Source organism: Caenorhabditis remanei, chromosome V (genome assembly GCF_010183535.1).
Source record: "Caenorhabditis remanei strain PX506 chromosome V, whole genome shotgun sequence".
Taxonomy (NCBI): Eukaryota; Metazoa; Nematoda; class Chromadorea; order Rhabditida; family Rhabditidae; genus Caenorhabditis; species Caenorhabditis remanei.
In genome coordinates, this window is record NC_071332.1 from 22,439,368 (window position 1) to 22,452,112 (window position 12,745).

A 12,745-nucleotide genomic window follows, 5' to 3' on the forward strand; every position below is an offset into this window, starting at 1 on the left:
AGATACACTTTAAAAAAACTAAAAACATCTGCTGCAATAGATAACACCACAAACCATAGATAGAACATGCTAAACATCAAAAATGTAGACAGAACAGTAAAAGAACGGATAATCCGAAAATGGTGGTTGGTTTGGGGCGCCCACGCAATTCGATAATGAAACTAGATGAAAATATGTTATGTGAGAATCGATCTTTTGATTCGGCAAATCCTTTTTTGTAGAAAGTTTGGTTTTTGTTGCATATCATTTTAAATATGTGTTATTATATGTAGGACAAATATGAAAACTTTAAAAATTGTTTTTTTTAATATGGATTTTTAAAGATTTATATTGTTTGAATCCGACAGATGAACGACCACGCCAGTTAAAAATTGAAAAATACTATATTGTTTTGAATGTGTCTTGGCACCAAATCAATTCTCTCGATATTTTTTCTTATTTTTCCGTTCGTTTCTTAATAGTTGGTCCGTGGGAACCATGTACTCGTCATTGTTCTCTTGGAATCGCATTGTAGGTTGATTGCCTGGAAAATGGAATTTCAAAATATCAATGTGGTCAGTGATAAACCTTTTTAAAATTTTATAAGAAGTATAAAGTTGTGAAAAATAAAACTCACCTAAGTATTGTGCCATATACGGTATTTGACACTGACAATCATCTGTCGTGTCATTTATAGGTGTCATTCCATGTGGACATTTGAAGAAGGCCTGGAGATCCTCTCCTGCACGATTACTGATCTCACACCCTTCCTGATAGCACCGATCACAGCCAACTTGTTTTCTAGAAATAGAATCGGGGTTTTCTTAAAACATTCTGAAGGTTATACCTGCAGGGATCGCAATGAACCTTGATCTTCATTCCATTATCTTTTGTCCGTTTACATCTCGGACAAGTGTCAAAATCGACGGAAAAATGATCAATTTTGTGAATAGCTAGAAAAACTTGCACAGTCTGAAAAATTTTTTATTTAAAAAATGCCTCAAACCGATATTCAACCTTATCATACGTGGCTCTCAACTTTGCGGTAATGATATCCGAATAGATATGTTCCGTAATCATATGTCGATGTCTCTGTAGTGCGTTAAGAGATAACCTTGATACAGAGGGAAGCAGAGCAGCATGAGTTTGAGTATCAAAGTTGTGTTTTAGTGCCCAATTTAGCCAACATAACGCGACAATAGGTTGACGTTGATGAACCTAAAAGTGTCTGATTGTATTTGGAAGCAATTCGGTGCACTCACATTTTCAATCAGATACTTCATACACCGCAATTCTAGTCCTTTGGCCTGAAACCGTTGGGATAGCCTCATACAAGTTTCGAGAGTTTCGTCTGGAAAAGACAGTGACTTTATGCTTTCTGTGGCTTTTATCCTGGAACCTTTCAAGTCGGAAAAACTACACTAGTTTCCTATTGTAGTGTTTCAGACTTAAAAGGTTTTATAGGGGAATTGGAGCAAAACAGAAAAGGCTAGTCCACAAAAAGACAAAGTTGGTATACCGGTTATATGCCAAAACAGAAAAACTTGACTTACCTGATATATCTTTGAGTGCTGGGCAAGGTATGCAGGATTCGACAAACCACCTGAATTGAGTAGACGGAGAGGGGTCGGAGAGGTTCGATACGTTGACCTGAAAAACAATAAGGTCTTAGACTTACATAGCGAGAAGTTCGACTAGTCTCACATGGTAATCTTTATTAGACTCCTTGCTCCCGTTTAACAGATCTTTGAACCATACGGAAGCATGGCAAAGTTGGTGACGACAAAGCATAAATCGAGTAGACTAAAAAAGTTTTTAACGGCACAACTTGTAGCTTGTCTTTTTTACTCACATTTACCACCACATCAGCTCGACAACCTTCCAAATGACACTGAGAATTTAAATAATCCAATTGACTAATTACAGTAACAGGTTTCTTTTGTGGAGATTTTGATTTACTCTTGAACTTTCTTTCATCGTTTGATTCCCTTTTCATTTTTCTTGGAGAATGAGATCTGGCTCTCATCAGGGGTCCTGGTATGGGTGCTTCGAAACTTGGTAAGACCGGTGATGGTTTCTGTTGGTAGAAAACGTCATCGATTTCCCGGGGTTCAGTATTCCAACTATGGATTCCAAAGGATTCCTGAATCTATGCCAACTTTTAATATACTACAGCGAAAAAGTAGGTGTCTGTAGTTTATAACCCCCAAAAAAAGATGTAAACTCACATTTGACCGACTACTGCTATGTTTTGTTTGGTGTGTGTGATTGTTTGGTGTCGGGGACGGTGGTAGTGGGAGGTAGCAGACAGGTGCATACGGGGCATATGGATTGAAGTTTTGGCGAGAGGACTGAAAAAATGAACAATACGAATTTTGAAAGATCAGATGTTATATACATACAGAACCGCTCAAAAGGTTATCAACTTTGGCTGTTTTTAGTGGAAACTGACAAAGTTTGATAGTGTATTTCGGTGAGACCTTTATTCGATAAACTCACGTTTGCATAGACTGAACAGAGCAAAAATTTCATACCATTTTTATTCAATAAACTCACGTTTGTATGGACTGCACAGAGCAAAAATTTCACACCATTTTTTTGTAGGGACACTACTTTCAAAGTTACAGGCAATCGAAAACATATTTCCCTGAAACCGACTTAATTCAGTGCATATCAATTTTGGAGTTTTTCACTTTCGCAACCTGTAACTTTCAAGTCAGAATATCTACAGGAAAAAGGTCAACTACAGAAATTATGTGCTATTTTTGCTCTGTTCAGCTCAAACAAAATTGAATTTATCGAACAATCAGGTGTCACCGAAATACACTATCAAACTAAGTCATTTTTCACTGAAAACAGCCAAAGTTGATAACTTTTTGAGCGGTACTGTAAATGATTTCGAAACAAAATCGCAAAAAAATTCTTGACTTACTTGTTTATTATCCGGCGGATGAGAATTCTTCTTTTGTGGAGACTTCGATCGGTGCTCAACCAATTTTTTCAAAAAACTTGCCATTCTTCTCCACTACTAACTCCCGCAAAAAACAAAGCAAGAAGAAACGTAACGAAAAAAACTGGGGCCGTCTCTTGTCACAAATCTATCACCAGAACCACTTGTCACCACTTCTCAAGATTTGGGATGGGAGGAAAACTGAGTGAATTTAAGGGCGCATGGCAGTTTTGACGACAGCTGTGGTTGTAGGGGAAATGGAGGGAGGATGAAATAAAAATGAAGAAGAGAAAAGAAAAGGAAAAGAAAAGATGAGATAATAAATATAAAGCCGAAGGAATGGAAGAAATGGAAGAGTTTCTTATCAGATGGAGCACATTCTGGGTTTGGATTTTTTGAAATCGAGAAACCTGGCTCAAAAGAGGAGTGGATCTGGCTCATTCAGGAAACATACATAGGCGTAAGGTCGCGGAAACGCATTCCATCGCACAACGGCAGGTACATTGCCAAAAAATACGTGTGCTAAGGATTTTAACGTTTATTTGTCGCATCTTTGGTACAAACCGCGACGCACGTGGCGAAAAAAATCAATTATGTATGTTGCGGACTCTACCCCTCACACTGCTGTGCAATTATATTTTACAATACTTTTCTTAAATACTATAATAGTTTTTTAAAGAAATTGATTATCTATTCCTTTTCGTTTCATCATTCTCATAAATAATACACGACTCCGTTGTGAAGTGAAAAGCGTCAAAACTCCATGGAAACATCTATTGTTATAAATCATCAAAAATTCATGACACCTAAGCCTCTCTTTTTTCCAAGCTTTGGTTTTTTTCTCAATTTCAGTCGTTCACTAGCGTTCATGCTTCCCCTCATTTTTTTGTTACTACTGTTTCAGCACTTTCCTGAGAGTATTGAACAGACGGTATCCTACATCGCGGCTTCCACTAATCCTCCTCATGGATGTCCCAATTTTGGTCTTTGTACGGATGTGACAACCACTTTGGTCACCTCTACTAATGTATCGACAGTATACCAGTACGGGTGTGACCCCGATAACTGTTATTGTCTAGATGGTACAACTAACGGGACAGAGCCATGCGATACAAGTAAGTGAAGTTCGACTGGCATAATTATAAACAATAGCAATTAAGTAACTGATCAATGTGGTAATAATCCATGTGGAAATGCTGACCGCTTTTCGTGCACTTCAAAAATTAAAAGCTATGATTGCTCTTGCCAACCTGGATGGACTGGAGATAATTGTGATTCAGGTGAACAATAACAATGACCTTTTGTTTTGATCTACGTTTATCAACCTATTTTAGAAGTCGGATCCGCATGTGCTACATCACCATGTCGGCAAGGTGCCACATGTGTTGCTGCAGAAAATTCCACAACCGGATATAGTTGTATTTGCACGGATAAACAGTTTGGAACCAATTGTGAATGTTAGTAAAAACCCGAAGTGTGCACTATGATTTGTTTATAGGGGACAATATTTGCATGAGTGTCAATTGTCAAAATGGTGGCAACTGCTCCATGATCCTGGATGACTCTAATTATTTCTGCACATGTAAAACCGGTTATCAGGGCAGAAAATGTGAATTAGAAAACACAATAGATAGTGAGTTTTTTTTACTTAATTAATAATATTTAGAAGAAACATAATTCCAGCCGATCCTGTCCTTGACGGTTGTTATAAATACAACACTGTTTCGATTGGCGCTCTTCAGACAAAATATGCGGATAATCAAATGACATCATCAAAGTGCAATGATTACGCACAAATGAAGAGCACTGCTACAGTCACTATGAATTATTTAAGTGAGTTATTGTGTTTCTACTACACTATCAAAAATTTCAGCCCTCTGTGGTACTTGGTGTATGGTATCTGAAAGTCCGATCGTTAATGACACCTCAAATATGGACAGTGACTGCCGGAAGACTTGCGGCGGTAACAGCTCCGAGTATTGTGGAAAGTTAAGTTCCAGATGTATTGTCTACGAGGCTGGAACAGTTGGTAAGAGCAGGTAATCAAACAAACCCCTCACAGAAATAGTTCAGAAACGGATCCAAATCCCTGTGAGAACGCTACCCTATGCAATGCAGATATTGGAAATGGAGTATGTGTTAACTGGGCTAGTGATGTCACGGATGGCTATGCATGCGCATGTGGACCACTTTGGACCGGGAGACAATGCGATACTCCGGTTGCTCCTGCGTGTACTCCGAGTCCGTGCGTTAACGGAACATGTGTTCTACGTGAACAGTATAATAAATATACATGTGTCTGTGATGATGGGTTTTTCGGTACAAACTGCGAATGTATAGTTTACTTGTTGAGTTCGAGTGAAATCTTAAATAATTTAGATGCCGACGTGTGCACTGCTTCTACATGTCTTTATGGTGGGACTTGTGAAGAGACTAATAATGGAGGCTATAAATGTAACTGTCTGGATCAGTATTTTGGAAATAATTGTGAGCGTGAGTTTTCTAAATCTTGTGACACTCACACCGCTTCAAATTTCTAGAAATCAACCGTTGCAACTATGGAGATCCGTGTGTCAATGGAAAATGCTCAACTACTGTGAATGGCATTACTCCGAACTTTACATGTCAGTGTGACGATGGCTGGACTGGAGTGAATTGTGACACAAGTACGTTTATCTGAAATTTCTGCAATTTTCTGTCAGTTTTTATTTTTCAGTGATTGACTTTTGTGTTCCCGATCCTTGCCAATACAACAGTACCTGCACTCCAAAGTTCAAAGGTTACAATTGCACTTGTTTAACAGGGCTAACTGGATTAAATTGCAGCACAAGTAAGCTTTTTAGCAAGCTACTTTATGCAATAATAAAGTTTCAGTAATCGATTTATGTGTCCCTTACAAAAATTCGGAGAATCAGTGGGTTAAATCACCATGCAACACAAAAGATGATATGGCAAACTGCACTAAGGGAATAAATACGTTTACATGTAGCTGTAGTGACAAATGGACTGACACTCTCTGTGATTTGAGTAAGTTCTCTTTGCCTGTCTGTCTCACCACTCGGTATTCTATTTTTAAGATGTTCTAATCAAAGACGTTCTGATGGCAATCTATGGTCATGTAGATCTCACCATGATAGGGGTAAACTCTGTTTTATAGCCAGCACGACTTTCTATAACTTATATTTCCAGCTTCTGAATGATCTCATGCAAAACCCCTCTCAAATTAAAGACATGGTCCCGTTTATTACTGGTCTGCTCACTGATAGCGAAAGATCTGAGCTCAGTTGGGATGTCAATGATTTGTTTAATTGGATAAGCTTTGAGGATCAGCGATTGGATATGACGTGGGTTCAGTTAACGTAAAAAGGTTTGACTTTAATTGTTACAGGAAAGACATTCATATGTGGAATGATGTGGTATTGGGAAACTGTTTCACGTTCAACCATCAGGAGCAAAATTTTACGTATCTTATGAGGAGGCCAGGGCGACATGGAGGTGCTGTAACTGATATTGTAGGGATTTTGTAACTAAACCGTTTCTCAATTTCAGGTATCCAAGCTTTCATGAAAACTCGACAAGACGAGTATGCTCCATGGTACGACACTGCAGCAATCAACGTTTTCATTCATAACCGTGATGAGTACGTATTCTCAGAATCCGTAAGGTACAATGCCGAACCCAATGCAGAATCTACTATTAATATTTTCATGATAAGTTAGACCACTCGGAGTCTCAAATAAAATTGATTTTTCAGACTAGATACACTCGTCTTGGTGGTCGGTACGGAAAATGTGTGATGAAAACGTCCGAGGTTAAAGCTTACTACTACCCTGGATCATACACCACTGATGTAATTATCTCAATTTTACTGAACCCCTTAACCCTCCATTTTACTTAGGGTTGTCTTCGAACATGTTATCAAGATCGTATCCAACAAGAATGTAACTGCATGGACCCACGGTATCCAAAAGCTGACAACGCTACATCCTGCCAACTATCAGAGAGAAGTTGTGTCACTGACGCATCCGAACTCGCTGGGGATCCATCCACTTGGCCAACATGTGTTTGTCCATTGCCATGTTCTAATCAGGAGTATTCGGTTACTTGGAGCAAAGCTAATTTTGTAAATTTGGTGAGTTAAAGAGAAAGTAGAAACCTTTCCAACTGTATAGTTTTCCAGCCGGTATCCTGTCAAGTCGCTTCCGATGTCCAGGCTTGTCAGCTACAGTATGTAGATAATTTGATGATTAATGTTGTCCTGCCACAATTAGATTTTAAGATTTACGCTGAAACGCCAGCTATGGACGTAAGTATTTAGGTAATTTGAGTTTTTGCAGAATTTTTAAAAATTCCAGTTCAACAAATTTCTATCTCAGCTGGGCGGTCAACTTGGTGTTCTGATGGGCATAAATTTAGTCACTTTTATTGAAGTGGCGTTTCTGTTCTTCGGATTGCTTATGGTGTGCTGTCGGAAGTATGATAAATAAGACTGTATCAGAAAATCTAATACTGAAATGAAAGTGTCACTTGGTTTCTTATTTTCAATCTCTTTTAATTTTGTTTCTCTGCCTAATTTGAAATACAAATGGGATCATTGATGTTCTAATATTGGTTGCTTCCAAAACGTACTCGATAAGAAAATTGACAGAGAAATAGGAAGTCACAACCCAGAAGAAGAAAAACCGTTTTTCCGTAAACGCGTCAAGGTCACTTATTTTCCTTCTATCTCTCATCGAAATCAGAATTTCCCGAACTAAAAAAACAACAAAATTCGTTTCTAAATAATAAAAACCAGTTCCTCATTCGGAAGCAGCACGTAAAAAGAAGAGATGTTAGACAACATGATAGTGTCCTTGACGCGGCACAGCTAAATGGAAAATGGGCTAACTGCCAGGAATTCCGTATATAAACCGCGGCGGTGATGGGAGATGACCAGGAGGAAGTTCTGTCTTCTTGTCTTCGCTTTGGTTTGATTTTATATATTTTTTCTTTTTCCAAACTTTTTAAACCTGCAACATATTTCTCACGAACTTTTTTCCAGATGGAGGAGAAACAAGAGTACCTCCGGAAGGAGTCCGAGATCGGAACCCTCCGTTCAATTGCACTCGGAGCAGTCACCATCACGGCGTTCTCTCTGGGAACCTCCATCATGCTCCTCCCACTTTTGTTCAGTCACGCACAGACTGTTCAATCTTCGCTGGAACACGAATTGCAGTTCTGCGTCTTGAGATCTCATGATCTTTGGGATGAGTTGAACAAAGTGAGTAAGAGAAGCTGTAGAGAGCTGAATGATGGTTGTTGACGCCCAGTGAACTTTTGTTCCTGTTTCCAGATCGAATCTTTCACCGGAAAACAATCCCGCATCAAGAGACAATACGTCACTGGACCAATTGGAGGAGGAGGCGGATATGCTGGAGGACACGGAGGATATGGTGGACATCAAGGAGGTGGTGGTGGATACGGAGGACATCAAGGTGGAGGCTACGGAGGATACGCTCCAAGACCAGCACCACAGCCAGCTCCAGTCTACCGTCCAGCAGCGCCAATTTATCAACCACAACCACAAACTTCCTCGTCTATCTGCATCTTCGGACCACCAGGACCACCAGGATTCCCAGGATCCGATGGGCAACCAGGAAGAGACGGAGAGGCTGGAGCACCAGGACAACCAGGAAGAGATGGAGGTTCCGGATACGGAGGACCACAAGCTAATGACTGCCAGACTTGTGCACCAGCACGACAAGGACCACCAGGACCACCCGGACCACTTGGACAACCAGGACAACCAGGAGCTCCAGGACAAGCTGACACATCAAGCTCAGTTGGACCACCAGGACCACCAGGACCATCAGGACCACCAGGACAAGATGGACATCCAGGAGAGGCTGGAGCACCAGGAGCACCAGGACAAGTCACTCAAGGACCAGGTAGTGTTGGACCACCAGGACCACCAGGGCCAGCAGGACCAAAAGGACCAGACGGACGTCCAGGACAAGGATCCGGTGGACAACCAGGACCACAAGGACCACCTGGAGATGATGGGCAGCCGGGACAACCAGGAGCCGCCGGAGGACCAGGACAACCAGGTCAAGATGGAGGTTCCGGAGGACAAGGAGCATGTGATCACTGCCCACCACCAAGAGTTGCTCCAGGATATTAAACCAATCATTAAACAGCTTATCAATCAAATAAAAATTCTGAACATTCTCATTACATCAGCCACTTTATACAGCATATAAGTATTCGATATCGAATTATGAACATTTCGTAGACTCTACACAAACTCCACTGGTGCTTCTAGAGTATCCCTGAATGCAACCACACCCACTCCAGCATGCTTTGCAGCTAGGGTTTGCCGTTTGACCACACATACTCTCGCAGTTGTGGCATTTGGACCATGACTCGTTAAGACCGCAAGTAGTGGCTGAAAATAAGACGTTCAAAAATAGTTAGCAGAAAAAAAGTAGAGGACTAACTATGAAAACATTGTCTGGCGTGAACACACTGTCCACTATCAGTGTCTCTTTTGTAAGCGGGACGGCAACTACACCCAGGTGTGCAAGTAGTTGGGGCAATAGTGGTAGAGTTGAGAGATAGTTGGCAGGCCTGTAAAGTGAGGTACACTACAACTCCTTGACATCCACACCTTACCTTATTTGGAATCCCAGAACATGATTTCTCACAAGCCGGTTTACAGGCTACGTACTCCTCGGCACCTCCACATGTCACCGCTGAAAATGATTATTTTTCTTCCTGTTCTCCACTTTTAGTACCTACATCCAGTCGTGGTGGTTGGGCACTTGTTCATAAGTTCACATAATCCATTTAATCGCACATATCCTCTGATACAAGCACACCCTGAAGTGCAAGTTGTAGAATTCATACATGGTGGGAATGGCGTAGAGCAGGTACTCTCGCAACCGGATTTACAAGCGGAAAACTCCTCGTTTTGACCGATGCATTGTGGTGCTTCTGATAAAAAAACAGAATTATGAAAACATGCATTGCAGGCTTCAAACTTACGATGCAACTGTATGCACTTTGCTTGTTGTCCCATAACTTGATAGCAGATGTCTCCAGGAGAACATTGAATTCCCAAACATTCTCCGGCGGCGCCATCTAATACAATATAAATTATTTTCTTGAAAAATTAAAGAGGTACTATACCAAGCTTGGTATAGCAAGTGTAAGCGTTGCTGGTCGTGTTGTCAAAACATTTCATTCCAGTAGCACAAGGATTATCAATGCAGTAGCGACGATCTGGGAGTCGTTTATTGCAAATTTGAGTTGCATTCCATGGGGAGGCGCAGACTTGATCAGTGGTGCAGGTGGTAGATCCACAGACTAAAAACGCTCTATTATTGGGAGAAGTTTCAAGTTTCAAATTTTATTGAGATCTAATTTACGATTACTTACGGGTGGAACCACCTGATTTAGTAGTGGTCATCATGAGTGGAACACCTCCTGGCATAGTGGTGGTCATATTTCCGAAATGGGGTACTGTAATGTCGCCTAACAGCACTGGAGTGGCTGTAGAATTTTTGAGATCACTCGTTGGAAGTGTCACGTTACTGTGAAAAATGGATCCAGAGGTGGTGTTCCCACTGCCAAACAAACTCGGCATAGTCATATTGAAAAAACTTGCCATAGTTGGTAATGGGCCAAATGTGAAGTTTCCCAACGGAGCTATAGTTGGCATTGGTGGTAAAGTTGGAAGAGCTGACAGATTCAATGGTGCCATAGTTGGGATTGAAAAGTTTACAAGGTTCAAAGTAGGGAAGGTACCCATAGTAGGCAGAGTAAAGTTGCTCAGATTCAATGGAGCCAGGGTGGGAAGATTCGATAGGTTTAAAGGGGCGAAGGTGGGGAGAGTAAGGCTGGCCAAATTTAGTGAAGGTAGAGTCGGGAGACCTGACAAGTTGAGTGGAGCCATTGTTGGCAATGTAGGAAGAGAAAGATTTAGAGGGGCCATGCTGCCGAGAGTGGGGAATGTGAAGTTAGCTAAGTTAAAGGGAGCAATTGTTGGTAAAGCGGGGAATGTCAAATTCAAAGGTGGTAGGGTGCCGAATGTTGGTACAGTAAAGTTGGCAAGACTTATTGGAGCAAATGTAGGCAATGTAAAGCTTGACAGATTGAGAGTTGGTAGAGTGAAGCCTCCTGGAAGACCTGGCAAAGTCTCATTTCCAAAGGGAGAAATTGTGCCAGGTTTTGGAGTGGTTACAGAGGAACCCATTATAGGATCTGTAATTTAACGAAACAAGTTTTTATTATAAACATTTAATAAATTTAAAAAAATCTAACGCGCATTATTGAAAATTTAATATTGTTAATTTTAAAACTGAAACTCACCAATGCTGTCCACAATCCTTAGAAAAAAAGCAAGGTGGAAATATAAATACAGTACACCTAGACATATTTTAGCGACCATTTCCTTTTCTGTTGTTTCCGATGTCAAGTGACATCAAACTTTGTTATTTTATATTGAACAAAGTTAAGCCGGTCGATACGAGGTAAATCTAGACAAGACTGAGTAAAAACAATAGTGGGATTTAGGATTGGTGAGGTAGAAAAAGAGGATGAGTGGGTTTGATACTGTGATGCCCTTTGTTTTTCGAAATTTTACGTTTTGACATATTAGGAAAATCTTTGGTCTGAAAATTTGAAAAACGAATATGTTTCTGATGTTGCTATAGATGTATCACGGTTGTATGTTAATAAGCAACTAAATGCAGCTAAATTGAAAATGGGTACATACTTTCGAGTATTTTGAATATAATGATAGAGGAATCGTTTGTCCTTTCCAACTACAAAACACATAGAACAGAGCTCAAAAAGTTGATAGTTCCCTGCTCCCCGATTGTCAAAAATTATCATTCACAGTTTGGCTGTTCTCAGTGAAAAATGGGCAACTTTGACAGTGTATTTCGGTGTCACTTGATTGTCCGACAAGCTTAACATTGTATTACCTGATCAGAGCAAAAAGATCACATCTTTTTTGTAGTTGACAATTTTTCTGTAGGCACTCTATCTTGAAAGTTCTAGGATGTCAAAGTGAAAAACTCCAAAATTTCGCTAATATGCACTGAAATTAGTCGGCTTCAAGGTGAAATTGCTTTGATTGCCTGTAACTTTCATGGTAGTGTCTCTACAAAAATATTCTCAATTACAAAAATGATGTAATATTTTTGCTCTGTTCAGTCCATACAAATATAGCTTATCGGACAAGGTGACACCGAAACACACTGTCCAAGTCGGTCATTTTCACAGAAATAACCTTTGCGTGTACTGTAACATTTTTGAAATTATTATCTTTGAAAGCCTCACATCGAGCACTACTCCGCGCTTTCAACGATATTTTTTGAAAGCCAAGCCTGATAAAGACAGCTTGTAGATGAAAAGATTTAAAAGGAAACAGTCCGGCTCATTTTCGTGTCATTTTCGTTTATTTGTAAGATTTTTGAATTATTTACTTTTATTAGATATTGCAGGAGCGCCCTTATAAAGAATTGTCAACAACATAAATTGAGTGTTCAGTTTCACAATCAGTGACACCACTAAAAACATTGTTGATCTTTTTTATTTTCAGCTTCTGATGGTTAAAGGCAGATATATTAATTAACATTTCCGATTTTTACATATACATCGATCCCAACTTTCTTTTCCTATGTTAAACAGCTTGGCGGCTAGCCAGTTTGACCATTTACTTGTGTTTTCGGTGAACTCAAATTGTGTGAACTTAAAAAATGTTTGTTTAGACTTGTCACCATGAGTTCAGAAATACAAAAAGCTTATTCGCTTATTTAGTTTTGCTGATTT

General features: G+C 40.0%; 3 protein-coding genes across 3 annotated transcripts; 2 read left to right on the forward strand and 1 right to left on the reverse strand.

Annotated features, from left to right (window-relative positions):
* Positions 1–413: 413 nt before the first annotated feature.
* On the reverse strand, positions 414–2,995 carry GCK72_022048 (uncharacterized protein; the record flags this gene model as incomplete). The annotated part of the gene is made up of 10 exons (XM_003094296.2): positions 414–523; positions 617–780; positions 827–951; positions 997–1,197; positions 1,242–1,330; positions 1,533–1,629; positions 1,684–1,782; positions 1,832–2,122; positions 2,208–2,330; positions 2,912–2,995. The coding sequence occupies 10 exons, from the start codon at positions 2,993–2,995 to the stop codon at positions 414–416; spliced, it is 1,383 nt and encodes a 460-aa protein (XP_003094344.2).
* Positions 2,996–3,797: 802 nt separating this feature from the next.
* GCK72_022049 (uncharacterized protein) lies at positions 3,798–7,416 on the forward strand (the record flags this gene model as incomplete). Its single annotated transcript, XM_053734620.1, has 17 exons — positions 3,798–4,044; positions 4,090–4,209; positions 4,264–4,386; positions 4,803–4,958; positions 5,003–5,263; positions 5,309–5,422; positions 5,470–5,595; positions 5,646–5,759; positions 5,804–5,956; positions 6,007–6,068; positions 6,119–6,273; positions 6,318–6,424; positions 6,479–6,588; positions 6,684–6,779; positions 6,828–7,061; positions 7,110–7,235; positions 7,285–7,416. 17 exons carry the CDS (start codon positions 3,798–3,800, stop codon positions 7,414–7,416), a joined length of 2,436 nt encoding a protein of 811 aa, XP_053583533.1.
* Positions 7,417–7,970: 554 nt separating this feature from the next.
* On the forward strand, positions 7,971–9,089 carry GCK72_022050 (uncharacterized protein; the record flags this gene model as incomplete). The annotated part of the gene is made up of 2 exons (XM_003094292.2): positions 7,971–8,189; positions 8,262–9,089. 2 exons carry the CDS (start codon positions 7,971–7,973, stop codon positions 9,087–9,089), a joined length of 1,047 nt encoding a protein of 348 aa, XP_003094340.2.
* Positions 9,090–12,745: the final 3,656 nt, after the last annotated feature.